General features: G+C 47.7%; 1 protein-coding gene across 1 annotated transcript in view; it reads right to left on the bottom strand.

The window, feature by feature from the left end:
- The window catches only part of REXO2 (RNA exonuclease 2), a 41279-nt gene extending 18496 nt beyond the window's left edge, over positions 1-22783 (bottom strand). The window contains exons 1-3 of the mRNA XM_030220425.1: positions 22535-22783; positions 13157-13240; positions 4185-4262 (exon numbers count right to left, since the gene is read on the bottom strand). Coding sequence (XP_030076285.1) covers positions 4185-4262; positions 13157-13240; positions 22535-22768 — 396 coding nt within the window. The 5' untranslated portion in view covers positions 22769-22783. The remainder of the gene's footprint in view (positions 1-4184; positions 4263-13156; positions 13241-22534) is intronic.
- Positions 22784-25580: the final 2797 nt, after the last annotated feature.

Raw genomic sequence — 25580 nt, 5'->3', positions numbered from 1 at the left:
CTACCAGGCCTATACCTTATGGCTTCCTTAAACCGTGGGCGAAACATTTTAGCCTGTGACTTTGACCTGTCCTCTGGCAGTCAACCCTTGGATTCCCCAAGATCCTTAACAATCTGTTCCAGTTCCTGCCCAAATAGCAATTTTCCCTTAAAGGGCATTTGGGCCAAGCAAGATTTAGACAGCAAATCAGCTGCCCAATGTCTTAGCCAAATCCAGCGTCTAGCCGAAACTGCCAGGGAAACTCCCTTATCGGAGGCTCTAAGAATATCATACAGGAGATCATCCAAGTAAGCCAACCCTGACTCCAGGATTGAGAGAACATCAACCAGATCATCCGCGGACGTCGCCTCCTGCACCCAGGAAAGACATGCTCTAGCCACATAAGACCCACAAACCGAGGCTTGCAAACATAAGGCGGCCACTTCAAAAGAAGACTTAACCGCCGCCTCAAGCTTTTTTCCCTGCGGATCCCTGAGCGTCGCACCGCCCTCCACGGGTAAAGCCGTCTTTTTCGCCACCGCTGAAATCAAAGAATCAACAGCGGGCAAACACAAGGAATCTACGTCCTCCTGTCGCAAAGGACAAAGCTTGCCCATCGCCTGCGCCACTCGAAGACTAGCATCTGGAAAATCCCATTGCGCCCTGATGAGCACGTGCATCGCCTCATGAATATAAAAAGATCTCGACGGAGCTCTAGTTCTGACATAATAGACGTGCTCACCGTGAGCGGAATAGCGGTATCAGGAGCCGATAAGTTTAATACTTTAAACACCTGACCTATAAGCCCATGAAGTTCATCTTTCTTAAACAATCTAGCCGCGGTGGGGTTATCCCCCTCCCCTGCGGGCAGATCACCTTCTTCCATGGACTCAGGCCCCGAGTCCCATGACCCCGGGTCACCCTCGAAGTCTGAGTGACTCGAAACGTCGCTGCCTCCTCTAGCAACACCCAGGCTCTTTTTGAAGGCTGCTGAGGAATATCCGGGCATGAGGAAACAGGCCCATCCAACATGGCCGGCGGCTGACGCGCGCTCCCGGAACAGAGCAAAAACGTGTTATGTAATAAAAGAACAAATTCCGGGGAAAAACCACCCGAAACCGCCGGATCTGGGCTCAGTACTGTTCCGTTTTCAGACATCGCTACTGCCGGAGAGCCCACTAACACACTGCCTTGTTCCGAAGGCCCCAAAGAAAAAATGGCGCTGGCGGAGGCGCGAGTCGACGCGGAAGTTTTCCCGCCAAACTCTTTTTGGGTCCCCCCGATGCCTCAGTGGTTACCCCGCGTCCTCTGGCTCCAAAATAGCCTTTCCTATGCTTCCTAAACAAGCCTCACAGGACCCCGACGCCGACCTCCGCGATCCACAACGCGAGCATCGCTTCACTGACTCTGACGGCACAAACATAACCAAAGCCCTATCTGATTTCCCCCAAGTGTTACTCACGTTCCAGCAAGCTGAACTGCAATTTCTCAGCAATAGGAAAACAATAATGCTGTGGGGGGCTATCAGGCTCAAAGTTTTAGAGTTTTTTTTTTTTTTAAATTAAAGAGACAGGAGACTAAACAGCCAATCCCTTTCTTCAGGCTGACAGGGGGAGAAGGGTAGGGACCTGGCACCACCAGGTGTATCCCAAGCTGTGCCACAGCACCTCAACCCCAGAAAGATCTCAACACACCCGAGGGAACGGGATAGGAGTCTTTTCCACAGAGCTGCACTGTATGCTCCCTTCTACCTGCTAGATAGAGAGAATACTGAAGTTGGAATGGCTGCACATGCTCAGTTGAGGCAAACTTCTGAGTTCTCTCTATCTAACTTGCTAGAGGAGGGGCATAACCCACAAGTCTCTGGATTGATCTGAGGGGACGCTATGGAATGCCTTTGTATCGGTCCATGGTGCAACCACACCTTGAATACTGTGATCAATTCTAGTCGCCGTATCTCAAAATGATATAGTGGAATTAGAAAAGGTACAGAGAAGGGCGACGAAAATGATAAAGGGGATGGGACGACTTCCCTATAAGGAAAGGCTGAAGCGTCTAGGGCTCTTCAGCTTGGAGAAAAGTTGGCTGAGTAGAGATATGATAGAGGTCTATAAAATAATGAGTGGGTAGAACGGGTAGATGTGAATCGTTTGTTTACTCTTTCCAAAAATACTAGGACTAGGGGGCATGCGATGAAACTAAAAGTAGTAAATTTAATACGAATCAGAGAAAATATTTCTTCATTCAATGTGCAATTAAACTCTGGAATTCGCTGCAGGAAAACGTGGTAAAGGAGGTTAGCTTAGTGGGGTTTAAAAAAGGTCTGGACGGCTTCCTAAAGGAAACGTCCACAGACCATTATTAAACTGACTTGGGGAAAATCCACTGCTATTTCTAGGATTAACTTTTTTGGGATCTTGCCAGGTATTTGTGACCTGGATTGGCCACTGTTAAAAACAGGATACTAGGACAGATGGATATTTGGTCTGTCCCAGTGTGACAATACTTATGTACAGGCCTCTCTAGTATCAGCTATGCACAAAAATGGGATTCTTGAGAGAGTTGCAAGGCAGAAGCCACTGCTACCTAAGAGAAACATCGAGGCTCACCTCACATTTAGAAAAACACACCTGGATGGTCCCCAAGTCTTTTGGGATAATGCTCTATGGACAAACGAGTCAAAAGTGGAATTATTTGGATAACACAGGTCCCATTATATATGGCATAAAGCAAACACAGTAGTCCACAACAAGAACATTCCAACAGTCAAACATGGTAGTGGTAATGTGATGGTGTGGGATACTTTGCTGCTTCAAGACCTGGAAAACTTGCCATTATTGAAGGAACCATGAATTTTGCACTATCATAAAATTCTTAAGAACGTCTTGTTATCTGTCTGTGAGCTGAAGCGTAATTGGGTTATGCAGCAAGCCAATGATCTAAAACACAAAAGCAAGTCTACCTCCAAATGGCTAAGGAGAAACAAAATTAAAGTTCTGGATTGGCCTAGCCAAAGTCCTGATTTTGAACCCTGGCGTGACCTGAAACACGCATTTCATGCATAAAAACAATGAATGAATTTGAATTAAAGAAGTTCTGCAAAGAAGAGCAAGTTAATATTTCTCAACAGCAAATACAGATCAAATTATAAGGAGTGTTTGGATGCAGTTATCACTGTTAAAAGTGGTACAATCAGTTAAGTTTTAGAGGGCAGTTACTTTTTCACATGGGTGTTGGATAACTTTGCTCCTTAAATAAATGAAGCAATAATTTAAAAATTGTGTTTACCCAGGATCCCTTTGTCTAATATTACATTTTGTTTAGGATCAGAAACTATTCAGTGTGACATATATGCAATAATATACGACATCAGGAGGAGGGGGGAAAAATCCCCTCACACCGATGTAGCTGTCCAATCAATTTAGCTAAAATGGACTTTTTTTGTTATATATGGTATTGCTTATTAATTGCTGATTTGCAATATTCATTATAAACCTTTATGTTTTCATGTGTTTTGCTTTGAGATGCTTATCTACAGTGGACAAATTTAACAATAAACTATACATGTCTCCATTTGCAAGCAAACTTTTAAATCTTCTGCTTTATATAAACTATCTTCTTCACTTACAAAATACTGTCCAAACTAAACTGTAGTGCCTACCCTGAAGAGCATACAACTAATACTGAAGCAACACCTCTGAAAACACTGGACAACTGGACCATCACTGACACATAGCATCGCTGTGTTCTGACCCAAGTTCTAGATGACAAACCTTCAACGCTAATGGGCAGAACTCATGTCACTTTTAGATTTCCTTATTTACTTCAACAGTATGAGGAAAAATTTATTCTGTTGTCTTAGGCTTCAGACAGCAGCAAATAAATATTTTATGGTTTCATGCTGTAGTCTGGACTATTTATTTTCATTACCAGGTTACATCTGCCCACATTAGCAATGGCTGTCATGTAATCAAGCCCCCCCTGCCCCCAACGGGCTTGCATGGCATTAATTCCACCAAACTGTAGAGGTTCTCAATCTTAAACAAAGGCCAAGAAGAGACAGTCATCAGCCCATAACTGTGGGCCTACACTTAGATCTTAGCCCAGAAAGGCAAACTACAGAATATGCAGTTTTTTAATTTATTCAGGTGAGGAGAGTATCCAATTTGTGCTTCCCTTTCTTATTATAAGAGCAGAATCCTCACCTTCCCATGATGTCGTTTACACCAATCTGACATACCATCCAATAGTTCATCAGGCTGATGTATGATCAAGTTGGGGCCCTGTTAATTAGAAAAGGAAGAGATGAAATCAAAATAAGAAAAGGCTTTGCCCCACAATTCATTCTCTGCCAACCACACAGTATAACTAATTACGTATGCCAAAAAAAAAAAAAAAAAAAAAAAAAACAGCACACACTTGCTGATTTTCAAATAAAAACATCAACTTTAATTGTTCTTTTCCTGCCTTTTGAAAATACCCCCCCCCCCCCCCACACACACACAAAAGATCACTGTGAGGCATATTTTCAAAGCACTTAGCCTTCCAAAGTTCCATAGGTTTCTATGGAACTTTGGAAGGCTAAGTGCTTTGAAAATATGCCTCTGTGGCTACAGTAAGGACCTCCAAGTACAATAAAGGAGCCATTATTGGGATCCTGATCAACTTGCAAGTGAATCTACAGATTGAAAAAAGAAAAATCTCTGGACGCATTAGCCAGGGACACCAAATGTGCGAAAGAATAGCTAGAAAAATCTATAAATTAGTTTTAAGTGACAGTGGGGCTCATTTCTCAAAGTACTTAGACTTAAAACATTCCACAGGTTACTACGGAACTATGTAAGTCTAAATGCTTTGAAAATACGCCTCAGTATCACTTTTACACCCTTAGAGCAACAAGTGTCAGTTTTCATTTGGATATTATTTGATCTCTATACACTCAGTCTTTCACCACTATACCCACAGAGGTTCATGAACAGGAAGTCAGAAATCCCTTCCCAGTCCCAACACTAGAAAACCACATTTCTGATGCACGCCAATAAGGATCACTACTATAACAGCAGGTTACCCACCTTCTTCCCCTCCCCTGGGCATGAGCATATCACAACAATATGACCAGGTCCAACTGGCCCTGTCACTTAGGGTTCAAATTTGGATCCCAGGACTCATTTCAGTTTGCACTTTTGACAGCCTATGCTAAAGCACATACAGAGAAAGCTGGCACTATGTAAACTTTCTAGTTCTGATTGGCAATACAGATGTGATACAAATCCAAGGCTTCCATTAAATAACAGCAATTTAAGGAGGGAATGTATCCTGCTCCTCAAAAAATTTAAATGCAGCAGATCAAGCCTTTTTACAATAAAGGAAAAAACCCATGTTCACAGAAAGCGAAGATACTTACCTGTAGCAGGTATTCTCAGAGGACAGCGGGCTGATTGTTCTCACATGTGGGTCGTCGTCCGTGGCGGCCCAGGAACCAGTAAACAAATTTAGCAAGCAAAAAAAATAGTCTTTTGGGAAAGTTCCATCCCGCAGGCAGCGCGTGCCGCGCATGCACGAACGACTTCCTGCCCGCCGCACGAGCGTGCCTCTTCAGTTTAACCAAAAAGCATATAAACAAGAAACAACAACTCCCTAAGGGAGGAGGGCGGGTTTGTGAAGACAATCAGCCTGCTGTCCTCGGATAATAACTGCTACAGGTAAGTATCTTCGCTTTCTCCGAGGACAAGCAGGCTCCTTGTTCTCACATGTGGGGTATCCCTAGCAACCAGGCTCACTCAAAACAATGAACGTTGGTCAATTGGGCCTTGCAAAGGCGAGGACAGAACAAAGATTGACCTGAAACCAAAATCAACTAACTGAGAGTGCAGCCTGGAACAGAACAAAAAAAGGGTCTAGGGGGATGGAGTTGGATTCTAAACCCCAAACAGATTCTGCAGCACTGCCTGCCCAAACCGACTGTCGCGTCGGGTATCCTGCTGAAGGCAGTAATGAGATGTGATTGTGTGGACTGATGACCATGTTGCAGCCTTGCAAATCTCCTCAATGGAGGCCGACTTTAGGTGGGCCACTGACGCAGCCATGGCTCTAACATTATGAGCCTTGACATGGCCCTCTAGAGTCAGCCCAGCTTGGGCATAAGTGAAGGAAATGCAATCTGCTAGCCAATTGGAGATTGTGTTTTCCCGATGGCGACTCCCCTCCTGTTGGGATCGAAAGAAACAAACAACTGGGCGGACTGCCTGAAGGGCTGTGTCCGCTCCACGTAAAAGGCCAATGCTCTCTTGCACTCCAAGGTATGTAAACTGCTTTCACCAGGGTGGGTATGAGGACGGGGAAAGAATGTTGGCAAGACAATTGACTGGTTCAGATGGAACTCCGACACCACCTTTGACAGGAACTTAGGGTGCGTGTGGAGGACTACTCTATTATGATGGAGTTTGATATTCGGTGCATGCACTACCAAGGCCTGAAGCTCACTGACCCTACGAGCTGAAGTAACAGCCACCAAGAAAATGACCTTCCAGGTCAAGTACTTCAAATGGCAGGAATTCAGTGGCTCAAAAGGAGCTCTCATCAGCTGGGTGAGAACGACGTTGAGATCCAAAAGAGATAGGCTTACCCTCTACACGGTGATAAGCACTAATCGCACTAAGGTGAACTCTTACAGAGTTAGTCTTGAGACCAGACTCTGGCAAGTGTAGAAGGTATTCAAGCAGGGTCTGTCTGTGTAGGACAAGAAAGAGGATCCAGGGCCTTGCTGTCACACCAGGCGGCAAACCTCCTACATTTGAAAGAATAACACCTCTTGGTGGAATCTCTCCTGGAAGCAAGCAAGACTCTTGAGACACCCTCTGACAGACCCAAGGAGGCGAATTCTAAGCTCTCAACATCCAGGTCGTGAGAACCAGGGACTGGAGGTTGGGATGTAGAAGCGACCCCTCGTTCTGAGTGTTGGAAAACATTCCAATCTCCACGGTTCCTCGGAGGACAACTCCAGAAGAAGCGGGAACCAAATCTGACGTGGCCAGAAGGGAGCTATCAGAATCATGGTTCTGCAGTCTTGCTTCAGTAAAGTCTTCCCTATTAGAGGTATGGGAGGATACTCATACAGAAGGCCTGTTCCCCAATGCAGGAGAAAGGCATCTGACGCTAGTCTGATCTGAGTGGCAAAAAGATCCACCGAGGGGGTGCCCCACGCTCGGAAGATCTTGCGGACTACGCCCATTTTCAGGGACCACTCGTGAGGTTGCATTATCCTGTTCAGTCTGTCGGCCAGACTGTTATTTACGCCTGCCAGGTAAGTGGCTTGGAGAAACATGCCGTGACGGCGCGCCCAAAGCCACATCTGGACGGCTTCCTCACACAGAGAGCGAGATCCAGTGCCCCCCTGCTTGTTGGTGTAGTACATGGCAACCTGATTGTCTGTTTGAATTAAGATTACTTGGTTGGACAGCCGGTCTCTGAAAGCCTTTAGAGCGTTCCAGATCGCGCGCAATTCCAGAAGATTGATCTGAAGACCTTTTTCCTGAAAGGACCAAGCTCCTTGAGTGTGAAGTCCATCTACTTGAGCTCCCCACCCCAGGAGGGATGCATCCGTCGTCAGCACTTTTAGCGGCTGAGGAATTTGGAATGGACATCCCAAGGTCAAATTGGATCGAATTGTCCACCACTGCAAGGAATTTCGAAAGTCGGTGGACAGTTGGATCATATCCTCTAGACTTCCCGCAGCTTGATACCACTGGGAAGCTAGGGTCCATTGAGCTGATCCCATGGCACGCATACACATGGGAGTCACATGAACCGTGGAGGCCATATGCCCCAAAAGTCTCAACATCTGCCGAGCCGTGATCTGTTGAGACGCTCGAACCATAGACACTAGGGACAGGAGGTTGTCTGCCCTCGCCTCGGGAAGATAAGCTCGAACTGTCTTATGTTCAACTGTGCTCCAATGAATTCCAATTTTTGAACTGGGGTGAGATGGGACTTGGAATAATTGATCACAAACCCCAGTAGTTCTAGCACCTGAAAAGTCAGTCATTTGCATAGACTGTAGAGCGCCCGCCTCCGAAGTGCTCTTCACCAGCCAATCGTCGAGATAAGGGAACACATGCACTCCCAAGTCTGCGTAGCGATGCTGTGACTACCACTAGGCACTTTGTGAACACTCTGGGCGCAGACACCAGACCAAAGGGCAGTACCCAGTACTGAAAGAGCTGAGTTCCCAGTCAAAATCGAAGGTACTTCCTGTAAGCTAGGAGTATCGAGATGTGTGTATAAGCATCCTTTAAGGGAACAGCATAGCCAATCGTTCTCTTGAATCATGGGAAGAAGGGTGCCCAGGGAAACCATCCTGGACTTTTCTCGAACCACATATTTGTTCAGGCTCCTTAGGTCTAGGATGGGGCGCATCCCCCCTGTTTTCTTTTGCACAAGGAAGTACCTGGAATAGAATCCCAGCCCTTCTTCCCCTGGTGGAACAGGTTCGACCGCACTGGCCTTTAGAAGGGCGGAAAGTTCCTCTGCAAGTATCTGACTGTGCTGGGAGCTGTAAGAATGGGCTCCTGGTGGGCAATTTGAAGGTTTGGATTCCAGATTGAGGGTGTATCCTAACCGGACTATTTGAAGAACCCACCGGTCGGAGGTTACGAGAGGCCACCTTTGGTGAAAAAAAAAAATCAACCTCCTCCCTACCGGCAAGTCGTCCGGTACGGACACTTTTACAGAGGTTATGCTGAACTGGAGCCAGTCAAAAGCCTGTCCCTTGCTTTTGCTGGGGAGCAGAATGGGCCTTAGTTGCACGCTGTTGATGAGAACGAGCGCGCTGACTGAGCCTGGGTACGCTGCCGAGAAGCAGGAGTGTACCTACGCCTAGAGTAGGTATAGGGGGCACTCCCTCCCTCCAAAAAACCTCCTAGATGAGGAGGCACTAGCAGAAGGCGCCCTGTGGGAGAGAGAATCCATAGCATCATTATGCTATTTGATCTGATCAACTAGATCCTCTACTTTTTCTCCAAAACGATTGGCCCCCCGGCAAGGAACATCCGCCATCCGCTGCTAGACAGAATGATCCAGGTCAGAGACACGCAGCCATGAGAGTCTGCGCATCACTATACCTTGAGCAGCGATTCTGGATGTCACATCAAAAGTACCCCTGGCCAGGAACTTGCGACACGCCTTCTGCTGCCTGACCACCTGGCGAAAAGGCTCAGTCAACTCCGTAGGGAGTGTCTCAACCAAGCTGGACAGTTGACATATCGAGTCCCGCAAGTGTACGCTCGTGAAGAGCTGGTATGACTGGATCTTGGCAGCGAGCATAGCGGCCTGATACGTCTTTCTCCCAAAAGAGTCCTAGCTTCTCTGCCCGAGGGCGCCGAAGCATAGTCTAGTACTCCTAGCTCTCTTGAGAGCGGAATCCACCACCATGGAATTGAGCAATTGGGACCTCATAAATCCAGGTTCACCGTGGATCCGGTATTGGGACTCAGCTTTCTTGGGAACCACAGGCCCAGACAGAGGGGCAGACCAGTTTTGCATGACTTCCTTCAGTACCTTATGCAGAGGGACTGTCACAGCCTCTTTAGGTGGAGAAGAATAATCCAGGACCTCAAGCATCTCAGTCCTGGGCTCATCCTCAACCTCCACAGGGAAAGGAATAGCCGTAGCCATTTCCCGGACAAAGGATGAAAAAGACAGACTCTCGGGTGGAGATAGTCTTCTTTCCAGCGGAGGGGAAGAGGGAATCTCAAAGGACTCAATCTCAAAGGACTCATATCACAAGAGAAGTACCTGGGATCTTCCTTTGACTCCCACGAACGCTCCTGCTCAGTGTTGGATACAACCTGTGTCAAGGTACTTCGACACGGGACCTGCCTTGACGCTGAGGAACGATGGAGTGGAGGAGTGGCCTAGTGGTTAGGGTGGTGGACTTTGGTCCTGGAGAACTGAGGAACTGAGTTCGATTCCCACTTCAGGCACAGGCAGTTCCATGTGACTCTGGGCAAGTCACTTAACCCTCCATTGCCCCAAGTAAGCCGCATTGAGCCTGCCATGAGTGGGAAAGCGCGGGGTACAAATGTAACAAAAGTTTAAAAAAATCTATGGCGATGCCAAGAAGTCGACGCCCGATCCGACTGCGGCGAAGCTCCCTCCACCTATGTCGAAGAGGAGTCGACCTGGGTGGCAGCTGACACGATGCCGCAGGCTGCACCACAGTCGGAGACCTCACCACAGGAGAAGGGTCAGATACTGCTGCAGCAGATAGCACAGAAGGCGCAAGCACCCCCGACACCGAAGCTGACTGAAGTTCTGGAAACAAGGCCCAGATACGCTCGTCAAGAGCCGCCATTGGAGAAGGCTGCAGGGCTGGTGGAACAGGCGGTGCCAGAATCCATGGAGGCTCGGGAGCAGGTACCGGGCTGCCAAAAGACCAATGCATCGGCACCTCCTGTATCGAGGGGGAGCGGTCCTCTCAGCGCTGATGCTTCTCGGGTGCCGACTCTCTTGACGCCCCAGAGCTCCTGGTACCGTGCGTCGAAGGAGAACGATGACAGTGCTTCTTAGCCTTCACTCGACGCCCGTCATTGAGACTCCTCGGTACCGAGGAGGTGGTATCCTCATGTCTCCTCGGGGCTGGGTCAGACGAAGGTCGGTCCCGGGGGACCTGCATAACAGGAGGCCTCGAGACAGGTGGAGACCCACTCAATGCCTCACTGCTTCTAGCGCGAGTTGGTCTCTCAGCAGCCATTACCTCTCTCCTCAACGTTGATGCTCCTGTCGATGTCGACGCCGCCGACCTTGGTACCGATGTCGAAGGACCGGACTGAACCCCAAAAAGCTTCTCTCGTTGGGCCTCTCGAGACGGTTGGGTCCATTTCTTCATATGAAGACACAGACTACAAGCAGCTGGGTTATGGTCGGGCCCAAGGCACTTAATACACCAGGCGTGGGTATCTGTACCTGAGATGGTCCGGTTGCACAGAGTACAACGTTTGAAGCCGCTGGGCATCTTTGATGACATGGAAGAAAACACGGCTTCAGCGAAATCAAACGACGTGATTGTGCCAAAAAAGAAAAGCACAAAAAAATGTAAAAACCCGGCCGCATTGAAAAAGAAAGAAAACTTTAAAAAAGTGGACAAAAAGATAAAGAAACTACGGGAAAAACTATTCTTCTTTTTTTTTAAAAGAAAGAAAATAAACACGAAAATCAATTGCAAAGAGAAGTCTTCTTCCTGGGCCTGACGGAGTGCAGCAAAAAACACTGCCGCACCTAACCATGGAGAAAAAGAAACTGAAGAGGCACGCTCGCATGGTGGGCGGGAAGTCGTTCGCACTGCCCACATGACAGAACTTTCCCGAAAGACTTGTTTTATTTATTTTGCTTGCAAAATTTGTTTACCAGTTCCTGGGCCGCCGTGGACGATGACCCACATGTGAGAACAAGCAGCCTGCTTGTCCTCGGAGAAAATACATTTTGAACTGAATAAACTTAAGGAGAGGAGTCACAGGATGAGAACCAGGGCAGCCAGAGTTCAAATCCCACTAATGCCCCTTGTGACCTTGGACAAGTCATTTCACCCTCCATTGCCTCAAGGCCAAACTTGCAGCTAGAGTAATAACGCGAGCTACCATGTTAATGCATCTTATTAGTAATTAGGTCCAACTGCATAACATGGGATCTATAGTAAAACAATCTATATTAACCATATAAGCATGCACTAACACAGTAGTAGCTCTAGCTGTTAGACCACAGGTGGGCAACCTTTACACAGATAGGACCACATGAATGTCAGTACTATCCCTAGCAGGCTGCAACACTGTATAATATCGGAACTGAAAATACAGATTTCCACAGACTATCTTAATAAAAACAATGGAAACAAACTGCTAGAATAACTATTCTGAAAATATTTGTGAAATACAGCATTTAAAACAGCCAAAACTCTGACCAATGATGTTGCTGTGCATACTTCCCATGATCTCACGAGCAGAATTCAGACTGTCATGGGATTAGTAGAATGGAATGTTGCTACTAGTTGGGTTTCTGTCAGGTACTTATGGCCTGGATTGGCCACTGTTGGAAGCAGGATACTGGGCTAGATGGACCATTGGTCTGGCTCACTGTAGCAACTGTGACAGAACAGCATGTTTTAAGCCTGTAAATTGTATTGGGTATTTCCTGAAGTGTATTTCTCTAGTTTGGCCAGCAGGCTGTTTTCTTTGTTTAAGCCTTTGGAAAGGCAGTCTGCAGTATACTTTCAAACTTGTTGTTCTGGGCTCTGATTGGCCCAGGAGCTCAATTTCATTTGGAGTGTACTGGCTTTTGCCCCAGTCTTAGCCAGAGAGAAGAGAGACACAGATCTCTTTGCTGAAGCCTTGTGATCAGTTGTATTTGATAATCTGTGAGCAGCATATTTCCTCATCTCCCTGGGTAGTTTTTAGAAAGTAAACAAACGTTAAGATAGTTTTATAATTGATCCATATTTCAGTTACCCGTTATTGTTTGCCGACTGCTCTTTTTTTGTTCATTGTTCAATACTTTTAAGACAATAAACAATTTTCAGTTTATTGCCTCGGCTTGTCTGCACTGATAAAGAATCCTGATAGTTTGTGTGTTGGGTCTGTCAGAGCTTTCTGGGAACTGTGGAACCACTGGGTGTGTGGTCTCCAGTAACCTAGAAATCACTGGGGATAATTTGAGAGCAGGAGACTTGCCCAGAGGCAGTTGAGATTGTCGGTAGGAGGGTGCTAGTGTAGAGCACAAGCGGCAGGTGCAGGCGGACCTGAGCTGGGATGGGATAGACCCTCTAAGTGGCCTAACCCCAAGCGGGTGGCTAGGCATTTCATGACAGCTATTCTTATGCCCACCTCTGTGTTAGACTAAGACTTCTAGGGACAAGAAAAGCCTACTGTTCCTGAATGTGAAGTGCCTTGAACTACCAATAAAAAACAGTACGAGCTAAATATAAATAAAAATAATTTTAAAATGGCAATGGGTTTTGGTCTTATCTCCTGTCGTTCCCTTGGTTATTATAAAAGTGACAGAACTAGGCAGATGGGGAAATTTACACTGTTTACTATACTGTATTTTCTTCTGCAGGTAAGCAAGCCAATATGTACCACTGCCTTTCAAAACAGTTACAAGAAATATCAAAAGTACAGAAGCAACCTACTTCAGCCAAAATGTTTAGATCAGAGTCTGTAATAAGGCAAGCCATTTCAATAATCTGGTCTCTCTCAATATCCAAGCCAGTCATCTGTAATGAAGCAAAATAAAACAGAATATAATTGAGAGTTCATCTAACATACCAAATCTTAAAAGAGCTTTTAAATGCTGACATTTAAGCATATAAGTGCATAGGTATTGCCATACTGGGCCAGAACGAAGATCCATCAAGCCCAGGATCCTGTTTCCAACAGTGGCCAATCCAGGTTACAAGTACCTGGCAAGATCCCAAAACAGTACATTTTGTGCTGCTTATCCTAAAATAAGCAGTGGATTTTCGACAAGTCCATTTTAATAATGGCTTATAGACTAACTGTTTTTACCACATTCTCTGGCAACAAATTCCAGAGTTTAATTATACGTTAAGTGAAGAAATATTTTCTCTGATTCATTTTAAATTTACTACTTTGTAGTTTTTTGCATGCCCCCCAGTCCTGGTATTTTTGGAAAGAGTAAGGGAAAATTAGGTTCTTACCTTGGTAATTTTCTTTCCTTTAGTCATAGCAGATGAAGCCATTAAGTATGGGTTGTGTCCATCAACCAGCAGGGGGAGAAAGAGAGCACTCAACTTTTCACAGTGCCCCATGGCCAGCCAGCTCCACTGTCTCTTCAGTATTTGAAGCTTCCAAAGCAGTATGGCAAACCGCAATGGGAATAACATGAACTTTCCTCACAGCGAACGATGGCCCCTTAACAAGGGCATGAACTCAAAAGGAGGGAATGAACACATCCTCCTGGAGGGAATAAACTCGTCCTCCTTATTGTATAACTGGAGGGGATACATGCAAACTCCTGGAGGGAATAAACTCATCCTCCAAAACATAAACTGGAGGGAATAGACTCATCCTCCTATAAGTGAACATGAATCCTGAAGACTGTTTTCCAACTTTCTCCCAAGGAAGGAACTTCAGGAAACAAGAACAGAACCTGAAACAGATTCACAGCATACAGACAATCACACAGGGAGGGCTCATGGCTTCATCTGCTATGACTAAAGGAAAGAAAATTACCAAAATAAGAACCTAATTTTCCCTTCCTTGTCATCAAGCAGATGAAGCCATACATATGGGATGTAACAAAGCAATCCCTATATAGGGTGGGAACAGGTCACACCACGCGCTAGCACTTGTGCTCCAAAACGCGCATCCCTCCTAGCAGCCACATCCAGCCTGTAATGTCGGGCGAAAGAGGGCTTAGAAGCCCATGTTGCTGCACTGCATATCTCTTGACGAGAAAGTGCTCCAGTTTCAGCCCAAGAGGAAGAAATCGCTCTGGTAGAATGCGCCTTAAAGGCTATAGGCGGAGACCGGCCGGCAAGCAGATAAGCTGAAAAGATAGTTTCTTTGAGCCAGCGGGCAATAGTGGCTTTAGACGCTGGAGACCCTCTGCGAGGACCTGATAGCAAAACAAACAGATGATCATAGATCCTGAAAGAGATAGTAACTCGCAGATACTGCAGCAGAGTCCTGCGCACATCCAACAGGTGCAACTGCCCAAAAGATTCTGGAAACTCCTCCTTATCAAAGGAGGGCAAGAAAATAGGCTGGTTTAGGTGAAACGCTGAAACCACCTTAGGCATGAAGGAAGGCACGGTCCGAACCGTGACCCTGGACTCTGAGAATTGCAGAAATGGGTCTCTACAGGACAGCGCCTGGAGCTCTGACACCCGTCTCGCCAAAGTAATGGCCACAAGAAAAATGGCCTTTAGTGTCAAATCTTTCTCCGATGCTTGCCGAAGTGGCTCAAAAGGAGAAGCCTGCAGGGCCTTCAAACCTAGCCCCAGGTTCCAAGCTGGACAGGGTGCTCGCACGGAAGACCGGAGCCGAAGCACTCCACTAAAAAACCGTGCTACATCTGGATGAGCAGCTAAAGACACGCCTTCAACCTTACCACGAAGGGAGGCCAATGCTGCCACTTGCACCCGCAGGGAATTATAGGCCAAGCCTGTTTGTACACCATCCTGCAAAAAGTCCAGAATCGGCGAGACAGGAGCCCACATGGGTGTGATCGCTTTTGAAGCACACCAAGACTCAAACTGGCGCCAAATCCTGGCATAAGCCACGGAAGTGGAACGCTTGCGGGCCTGCAGGAGAGTGGAAATGACTGTGTTTGAATAGCCTTTGTCCCTCAATTGCGCCCTCTCAATCACCATGCCATAAGACCAAAGCGGCAGGCGTCCTCCATGGCTACCGAGCCCTGTGACAACAGGTTCGGTACCAGAGGTAAAGGAAGGGGAGCCTCCACTAGCATCTGTCGGAGGTCCGCATACCAAGGCCTCCTGGGCCAATCCGGGGCGATGAGGACCACTTCTCCTGGGTGCAGCCGAATCCGCAGGAGCACGCGCCCTATCAAGGGCCACGGAGGGAACACATACAGTAGGCCCGAAGGCCAGGGCTGAGTCAAGGCATCCAACCCTGCCGAGCGAGGACCTCTCCGTCTGCTGAAGAAGCACGGGACTTTGGCATTTGAACTTGTCGCCATAAGATCCATCACGGGCTTGCCCCATTTGGCACATATCTGCAGGAATACTTCGTCTGCTAGTTCCCATTCTGCTGGATCGATCTGATGCCTGCTTAGATAATCGGCTTGCATGTTGCTCTGACCTGCAATGTGAGCTGCCGACAGAAACTGAAGATGCAGCTCGGCCCAGTGGCAAATCTGTTCGGCCTGCGCGGCCAGTGCTCTGCACTGAGTGCCGCCTTGTCCATTTATGTAGGCCACTGCTGTCGTGTTGTCCGACATCACTCTGACAACCAATCCTTCCAGGGTCACTTGAAAGACCAGAAGCGCCTGAAACACCGCTTTCAACTCCAGGCGGCTGATGGACCACTCCGACTCCTCGGGTGTCCATAGACCCTGGGCATGCTTCCCTTGCAATGTGCGCCCCAGCCCTTCAGGCTGGCATCTGTCACTACTAGACACCAATCGGGGAGCGCCAGCAGCATTCCTCGCCGCAGCATGCTGTCTGAGAGCCACCACTCCATGCTGAGTCGGGCCGCAGGGAGCCAAGAAAGTCTGCATTGATAATCCTGAGAAACTGGAGACCATCTTTGAAGTAGGGAATACTGTAGAGGTCTCAGGTGCGCTCTCGCCCAGGGCACCACTTCCAATGTGGCTGTCATCGATCCCAGCAGCTGGACAATGTCCCAAGCTCGCAGGCGGGGCATCCTCAGGAGCAGACGGACCTGATTCTGAAGCTTGCACCGCCTTAGCTCAGGTAGGTATACAAAGCCCGAGTCTGTGTTGAACCTGGCCCCCAAATATTCTAGAGATTGCGAGGGGATCAGGTGACTTTTAGCCATACTGACGACCCAGCCCAGAGATTGAAGTACTAAGACCACTCTGGTTGTAGCTTGATAGCTCTCTGTTACAGAGTCTGCTCTGATGAGCCAGTCGTTTAGGTACGGGTGAACCCTGATACCTTCTCGCCTGAGAAAAGCAGCTACTACCACCATTACCTTCGAACAGGTTCGGGGAGCTGTGGCGAGGCCAAAAGGCAAGGCCCGGAACTGGAAATGTTTTCCCAACACCACAAACCTCAGAAACTTCTGGTGCGGGGGCCAAATTGGTATGTGCAAGTAAGCTTCTTTCAGGTCTAGAGACGTGAGAAACTCTCCTGGCTGTACCGCCGCAATGACGGAGCGCAGGGTTTCCATGTGGAAATGCCGTACTCTCAGGGACTTGTTTAATTCTTTTAAGTCCAGAATAGGGCGAAAAGACCCACCTTTTCGCGGCATCACAAAGTAGATGGAGTATCGGCCGTAGCTGTGTTCGGCGGGAGGTACCGGGGACACGGCCCCTAACTGAATCAGACCTTGCAAAGTCTTCTCTACCGCCGCCCGTTTAGCGGCAGAACCGCATCGGGACTCCACAAACATGTCTCTTATTGGGGCGTTGAATTCTATTCTGTAGCCATCTCTGATCAGGTCCAGAACCCACTGATCTGAGGAAATATTGGCCCACTCCTCGGCAAAGAGGGAAAGACGTCCTCCGATGACAGGAAGTGAGGAGGGGGCCGGCGCACCATCATTGAGAGGGTCGCCCCTGAACTCCAGGCCTAGAGCCGGTGGCTGCGGAACGCTTGTCCGAGCGAAAGGAGTTCCTCTGCTGAAAAACGGGCACGAGAAGTGAACCCAGCAGAACACTCCGGGCGGTACCTTCTAGCTTCACAGAAGCGAGGTCTATAAGAGGAGTGGACCGCCTGGCCCTTGGAGGAAGGCCTCGGCCTATCTTCGGGCAAGCGCTGGGGTTTAGGATCTCCCAGGCCTTTAACAATTTTTTTTTCCAACTCCTCACCAAATAGGAGAAGGCCTTGAAAGGGCAACTTCACCAACCTTTGCTTAGAGGCCATGTCCACTGCCCAATGTCGTAGCCAAATAAGACGGCGAGCCGCCACTGCTACTGCCATTTGTTTAGCCGAAGCTCTGACAATATCATAAAGGGCATCAGCCAAAAAGGACAAGGCCGACTCCAGCCGCGGAGCCACATCCGAGAAGGGCTCCGCTCCATCTCTGGGCTGTTCCACTGCCTGTTGCAACCAAGCCAGGCAGGCTCTAGCAGCATAACAACTACATGCAGACGCCCGAACAGTAAGACCTGCAATTTCAAAGGACCGTTTAAGTGCTGCTTGTATATCCTTCAGGGCAACTCCTCCTTCCACAGGGAGGGTAGTTCTCTTTGTCACCGCAGTGACTAGGGCATCTACTTTAGGCATTGCAAAGCGAGCCAAATGCTCCTCACGCAGAGGGTATAATTGCCCCATAGCCCTGGAAACTTTCAAAGGTCCCTCGGGGTCAGCCCACTGAGCGGAAATAAGCTCTTGGATGGAGTCATGCAAAGGAAAGGCTCGAGCAGGCTTTTTGGAACTAGCCATCCTAGGATTCACAGAGGAGGCTATGCCACTGGCAGGCTCTTCAATAAAAAGGAACTGTAGGGCATCAGAAATAAGCGCTGGCAGCTCATCACGGTGGAAAATCCTCACCGCGGAGGGATCATCCAGATCCTGTGGTAATTCTGCACCTGACTGGCTCCTCAGACCACGAAGGCCTGCCAGAACTCTCCGAATCCTCACAGCCCGACCACGGGGTGGGGGGGGGGAGGAGGTGCACCACAATCTGAAGGGGAATTAGCCCTTCTACGCTTTTCTTTATGCCAATTATCAGGGATAATAGCCTCAGCGGGCAGTCCCAGGGGGGGGGGGGGGGACAATAGAAGGGGCCTCAGACGACCCTTGAGGGAGAGCTCTTTTCAGCATGTATGCTTTATGCAATAACACAAAATCAGGGGAGAAAAACTCGCCCTGGGCACCCAGATCCCGTCCGGGGCTAGCCGCTCCCTGAATAGCCTCAATTCGAGGTCCCCCCCCCCCCCCAGGTTCAGGGCTCTCCGTCTCTACGGAGGCCGCGCCATGCGGAGAATTCAAAATGGCGTCCGCTGCCAGCTCTGAGCGGGAAGAATCATCGCTCGCCATGCTCGGGCCGGCTCTTACACCTGTACAGCATGATTTACAGAGCCCCGCTGCTGATTTGCGCTTGCCACACCGGGAACAGCGCTTTACATTCTCTGCAGCCATTGCCGAAAACGGCGGGAAAATTCTAAATGGCGGTTTCGCGCCAAAAACACCCCGATCGCGGGCCCACCCCGGAGGAGTTAGAAAACTCTCTTACCTCACCGGACCGAGTATCACAGCTCCGGTCCCATAGAAAAATCAAAGGAAAACCTCTGTTCTCATTTTTTTTTTTTAACGCTGTGAGGAAAGCAGAGGTAATAAGAACTCCGGAGGCTCAGATGAGTGGGAAAGGCAGGGAAAGGCGAACCAATGTGCCTGCATCCACTGAGTGGGAAAGGACAGGGAAAAGCACGCTAATATGTCCACATCCACGGGGGCATGGGTAAGGCAGGGAAAGGGCTGACCTATGTGCCTTCAAAGTGAAGCTGCTATAGCCTCTAACACCCCGGCTAACAACTAGCATGCCAGGAGCCACTCCCAGGCAGATTTTTGATGGAGCTCGAAGAAGCTGCAGCCACCCTGCTTGGGGAGATAGAGAAGACTGAAGAGGCAGTGGAGCTGGCTGGCCATGGGGCACAGTGAAAAGTTGAGTGCTCTCTATCTCCCCCTGCTGGTTGATGGACACAACCCATACGTAATGGCTTCATCTGCTTGATGACAAGGAAACAAGCAATTCATGTCTATCCATTCCACTCTACTCATTATTTTATAGACCTCGATCATATCTCCCCTCAGCCGTCTTTTCTCCAAGCTGAAGAGCCCTCGCCGCTTTAGCCTTTCCTCATAGGGAAGTCATCCCATCCCTTATCATTTTTGTCGCCCTTCTCTGTACCTTTTCTACTTCCACTATATCTTTTTTGAGATGCGGTGACCAGAACTGCACACAATATTCGAGATGTGGTTGCACCATGGAGCAATACAAAGGCATTATAACATCCTCATTTTTGTTTTCCATTCCTTTCCTAATACTTAACATTCTATTTGCTTTCTTTGCCGCCGCCGCCGCCACACACTGAGCACAGGGTTTCAAAGTTATCGTCAGTGATAACGCTTAGATCCCTTTCCTGGTCGGCAACTCCTAACATGGCATTGCATTAAATAGCTATAATTTGAGGTCCTCTTTCCCCACATGCATCACTTTGCACTTGCTCACATTAAACGTCATCTGCCATTTAGATGCCCAGTCTCTCAGTCAGGTAAGGTCCTCAATTTTTCACAATCCTCTTGCGACTTAACAACTTTCAATAACTTTGTGTCTCAGCAAATTTAATACCTCACTAGTTACTCCCATCTCTAGATCATTTATAAATATGTTAAAAAGCAGCAGTCCAAGCACAGACCCCTAAGAAACCCTATCTACCCTTCTCCATTCAGAATACTGACCATTTAACCCTACTCTCTGTTTTCTTTTAGCCAGTTTTTAATCCACAATAGAACACTACCTCCTATTCCATGACTCTCCAATGTTCTTTGGAGTCTTTCATGAGGTACTTTGTCAAATACCTTTTGAAAATCCAGATACACAATATCGACCGGCTCACCTTTGTTCAAATGTTTATTCACCCCTTGAAAGAAATGGTGGTGAGATTTCCCTTCACTAAATCCATGTTGGCCATGCTTATGAATATGCTCTGTAATTTTGTTCTTTATAATAGTCTCTACTATTTTGCCCGGCACCGGTGTTAGGTGAGGTCTATAATTTCCCGGATCACCTCTGGAATCTTTTTTTTTTTAAATCAACGTTACACTGGCCACCCTACAATCTTCCGGTACCACGCTTGATTTTAAAGATAAATTGCATTATTACTAACAATTCCAAGTTTATTTGATATACCACTTATATAAAGCAAAAGTCTTTCACCTTTCACGAGCATTTTTTTGAAACACTGTTCCACCATCCATAGTAACATAGTAGATGACAGCAGAAAAAGACCCGCACGGTTCACCCAGTCTGCCCAACAAGATAAACTCACATGTGCCATTTTTTGTGTATACCTTACCTTGATTTGTACCTGTCTTTTTCAGGGCACAGACCGTATAAGTCTGCCCAGCACTATCCCCGCCCCCCAACCACCAGCCCCGCCTCCCACCACCGGCTCTGGCACAGACAGTATAAGTCTGCCCAGCACTATCCCTACCTCCCAACCACCAGCCCTGCCTCCCACCACCGGCTAAGCTTCTGGGGATCGCTTCCTTCTGAGAAGGATTCCTTTATGTTTATCCCACGCATGTTTGAATTCCGTTACCTTAATAAATGAATTTAAATGGCAATTTTTACTTACTACCCTTCCCCACTACCTAAAATATACCATTATTAAGGACATTAGGATAACTTTTGAACTACTTGAGAGAGAGAGCGAGAGAGAGAGAGAGAGCTAACCTAGGGGCCGGCCCCTTTTACAAAGCTGTGATAGGGCTACCATGTGTATGTATAGCACATGCCAAATCGACAGCACCGCCTGATTTGTGCTCACACCTAGTCACACCCAGCGAGACTCATTTTTGGCAAATCACGTTATGCAAAGCTTCACTGGCTCCCTATCAAAGAGCGAATCAACTTCAAGGTCCACACATTAATCTACAAGATTATCCACGGTGAATCTCCGGACTATATGCTTAATCTGATTGGCCTTCCTACCCGAAACATGTCTGAAGCTTTGCGAAATTACCTCAACCTACATTACCCTAACTGCAAAGGAATCAAATACAAGACCTATTATGGATCTAACTTCTCATTCCTAGGCAGCCGACTCTGGAATGCTCTCCCCAGATCTATCCAATCAATCTGTGACTACCTACCCTTCCGGAAAGCACTAAAAACCCATTTGGATAGCAAGCCTATCGAAATGATACTGACTAATCTAATGTACCATCTACCTACACATAACCCATAACAGTAACCCTAACTATATCTCCCACCTCATTCCCCGCTTCATTGCCTATTTCTACCTATTCATCTTGCCTTTTATTCTGATATATCTTACTTTTATCCTCTAATAATATTCTGCATTCCTTTTACTATGTAAGCCGCATTGAACCTGCTTTGAGTGGGAAAGTGCGGGGTACAAATGTAATAATAATTTCAAAGTTGGTGTACACTGTTTCCTGCGGTACAAAATACTTTTCTATTTTTACTGTGTGTGTGGGGGGGGGGGGGCGTTCCCAAAGGTAATCAGCAGCGCAGCCACATTGGCATGCTCTGCATGAGTACCCTGCGTGTAGCACGTGAGCCGTTACCATTAGGTCAATGGGTGGCGGTAAGAGCTCAGGCAGTAAATAGCTGCACACTACTTTTAATTTTAGTGCATGGCCAGCTGCAGTAAAAAAAATTCCCAGCAAGCTACAATCCGTGCCCACACTACCACAGGCCACTTTTTACCACAGCTTAGTAAAAGCCCCCCCCCCCAAACCCTTAATCGTGTTATTAAATATCAATTCATAAAACAGTAGCTAATTGGGATTGTAAACTTCTTTCTACAGCTCCAGGGCCTATCCTTCTTACGTGAGTAGCTAAGAAAATTTTACAGCAAAAGTATGTGAGGGAATCCAGTAGCCTAAAACAGGACTTGAAGTGACTCTTTCAAATGATTTAAGAAACAACTTTCCCATCACCGCGTTAAAAAGGTACTTTCCTTCTAGTCATTATAAAGGCCTAATTCCAACCCCCGGAAATATTTCACTTCTTGCGAGAAGCCACCAAGTAAACGCCCATTAAAATTAATTATTCTCCTTGGAAGCGATATATGAAAGAGCGTAGAGACATAAAGCTGCTTAAAAGTCGTTATATAGGGGCTCCTTGTTGGGTCCCTTCCTCACCTCCAGATCCACCCACACCATCCGCTGCCCCATGACAGCCGAGGCCATGTCGGTACTAAACCCAGGAATGGCTGCTCGGCGGCAGGGTGCAGCACACACTCCGAAACCCGGCAGCAGAGCAAAACTTCTGGCCACCCGCCACTGCCGCCAGTAGCGGAGCATAGCATTCCATCGCCGTAAAGCGCCATCTGCACAAGCGCACACCACTGCCAGTGCCACGTCGCCGTCAAACATTACGCACGGGCAAAAGCAGCAACGTCAACGCGCTGCCGCAAAATCCTGCCGCAAGAGGCAGGCGCAGCGTCTGAGACTCTCGACTCTCTGTCGTCTCCTAGGATACGAGAGGCGACAGGGAGGCTTAAGCGTTAGGTGAGGTTTTGCCCCACTTTTACTAAAGAGGTCACGGTGCCCTTTGTTTTAGCTTGTGAATATTCATATGACCCCCCCCCAATACGACCAAAACAAATCAAGTTTGTAAAAAAAGGAAGGTGGAGCGGTAGTGAACTCCAAAACTCCCCCTTTTCAAAACTCTTCCTAAAGCTCATTCCTTCATCTTTCAAGTGATTCAGTCTTTCAACTTTTCCACTACCTGCTGATATTTTTAGACACATTAGTAAGCCATAACGCCTAGGGGGAAGGCCCCAGCCTTCTGTCGTAAAGCATTCTTATATCTAAATGGCAGCATTTAAACACCTGGAAAGGCCGAGACCTTTTGATGTCATTTTAGAATCTGGGCTGTTAAGACGTAGGGAAACGGAATAACATCCAGATAGCAAGAGCGTATACTATAGGCGGGACAACAATACAGACCTGCCACGTCTGCATTGGGAAACCATAATTTTGAGAATTTATACATACTCCCTAAGTGCCTGCTGTAGGAGCAGGAAAAAAAATCAGGTTTCTACAAGGCCAGTGGGCCACAACCCCCCCCCCCCCCCCCAACACACACAGGGGCAACCCCTTCAGGACACCCATCTCTCCCCACCCTTGCCCACACATAAACAAGGCATTCACCTAATCCCCCCCCCCCCCCCTCCACACTTGCCAACACATACAGCCCCCTTCAAGGCACCCACTTTAATTCTTCCCCTCTGGATCAAACCCCACGTGTGGTCACAAAGCTGACATATGACAGCTAGAGGCTGACCAAAATAGTTTTATCCTGTTTCAACAAATAAAAAGAAAAATCTGCAACTAACTCATCACCCAGTTTCAGGCAAAGCTGAACCCAAAACTGAAATGGGCCTTGCTTCCCCCCCCCCCCCCCCCCCCCAACCCAGTTGCTGATATTTGAATAGTTACTACTGTGCTACTACCTAAATTCAGCTTATACTTGCTGTAAACTGCCATGGGTAAATAAATTCTAATAAATAAACAAATAAAAACACACACACACATGTGCCTCTGTCACCGCAACCAGAGATTTTATCATGTCTTTCATAGTCCCTGAACAAACATGTATGAGCTTGCAAATGGAGTATGGGAAACACAGCATGTAAGTGTGCAACTTTCCAACTTGTTTAACATCTCATTCATCCCTCCCCAGGGGCTTGTCCACAGCTTCCCACCACCACCACCAGCTTCCATCATAAGAGGACAAGACAAACAGTGAGGGTGACAAAAAAAAAATGAACAGACAATGACCAATATAAGGAAGCTTTATTCAAAACATCCAGGACTCAAGTCGTGTTGGCCCAAATCGGCCTGCCTCAGAAGTCTAAAAAAACAATGAAAGTACATATATACTACTACTACTTAACATTTCTATCACCCCTCTTAACATTTCTAAAGCGCTACTAGGGTTACGCAGCACTGTACAAATTAACATAAAAGGATAGTCCCTGCTCAAACAGCTTACAATCTAAAGGACAAATGAACAGTCAGTCTGATAGGGGCAGTCAAATTGGGGCAGTCTGGATTTCTTAAAAGGTAAGAGGTGCCGAAAGCAGCATTGAAGAGGTGGGCTTTAAGCAAAGACTTGAAGATGGGCAGGGAGGGGGGCTTGGCGTAAGGGCTCAGGAAGGTTGTTCCAGGCATAGGGTGAGGCAGAATGAGTGGAGCCTGGAGTTGGCGGTGGTGGAGAAGGGTACTGAGAAGAGGGATTTGTCCTGTGAACGGAGGTTTCGGGCGGGAACGTAAGGGGAGATGAGGGTAGAGAGGTAGTGAGGGGCAGCAGACTGAGTGCATTTGTAGGTAAGAAGGAGAAGCTTGAACTGAATGCGGTATCTGATTGGAAGCCAGTGAAGTGACCTGAGGAGAGGGGTGATATGAGTATATCGGTTCTGGTGGAATATAAGACGTGCAGCAGAGTTCTGAACAGATTGAAGGGGGGATAGATGGCTAAGTGAGAGGCCGGTGAGGAGTAAGTTGCAGTAGTCAAGGCGAGAGGTAATGAGAGCGTGGACGAGAGTTCGGGTGGTGTATTCAGAAAGGAAAGGTCGAATTTTGCTGATGTTGAAGAGGAAGAAGCGACAGGTCTTGGCTATCTGCTGGATATGTGCAGAGAAGGAGAGGGAGGAGTCGAAGATGACTCCGAGGTTGCGGGCAGATGAGACGGGGAGGATGAGGGTGTTATCAACTGAGATAGAAAGTGGAGGAAGAGGAGAAGTGGGTTTTGGTGGAAAGACGATGAGCTCGGTCTTGGACATGTTCAGTTTCAGGTGGCAGTTGGACATCCAGGCAGCAATGTCAGATAAGCAGGCCGATACCTTTGCCTGGGTCTCCGCGGTGATGTCTGGTGTGGAGAGATACAGCTGGGTGTCATCAGCATAGAGATGATACTGGAAGCCATGAGATAAGATCAGGGAGCCCAGGGAAGAGGTGTAGATTGAGAAGGGGTCCAAGGACAGATCCATGGGGAACACCAACAGATAGCGGGATGGGGGTGGAGGAAGATCCATGAGAGTGAACTCTGAAGGTGCGGTGGGAGAGATAGGAGAACCAGGAGAGGACAGAACCCTGGAACCCAAATGAGTACAGTGTGGCAAGGAGTAAATCATGATTGACAGTGTCAAAAGCGGCGGATAGATCGAGGAGGATGTGGATG

The sequence above is a fragment of the Microcaecilia unicolor genome, chromosome 12 (genome assembly GCF_901765095.1).
Source record: "Microcaecilia unicolor chromosome 12, aMicUni1.1, whole genome shotgun sequence".
In the NCBI taxonomy this organism is placed as follows: Eukaryota; Metazoa; Chordata; class Amphibia; order Gymnophiona; family Siphonopidae; genus Microcaecilia; species Microcaecilia unicolor.
Note: the sequence above shows the minus strand (reverse complement) of the source record. Positions and strands in the feature narration are given on the sequence as shown.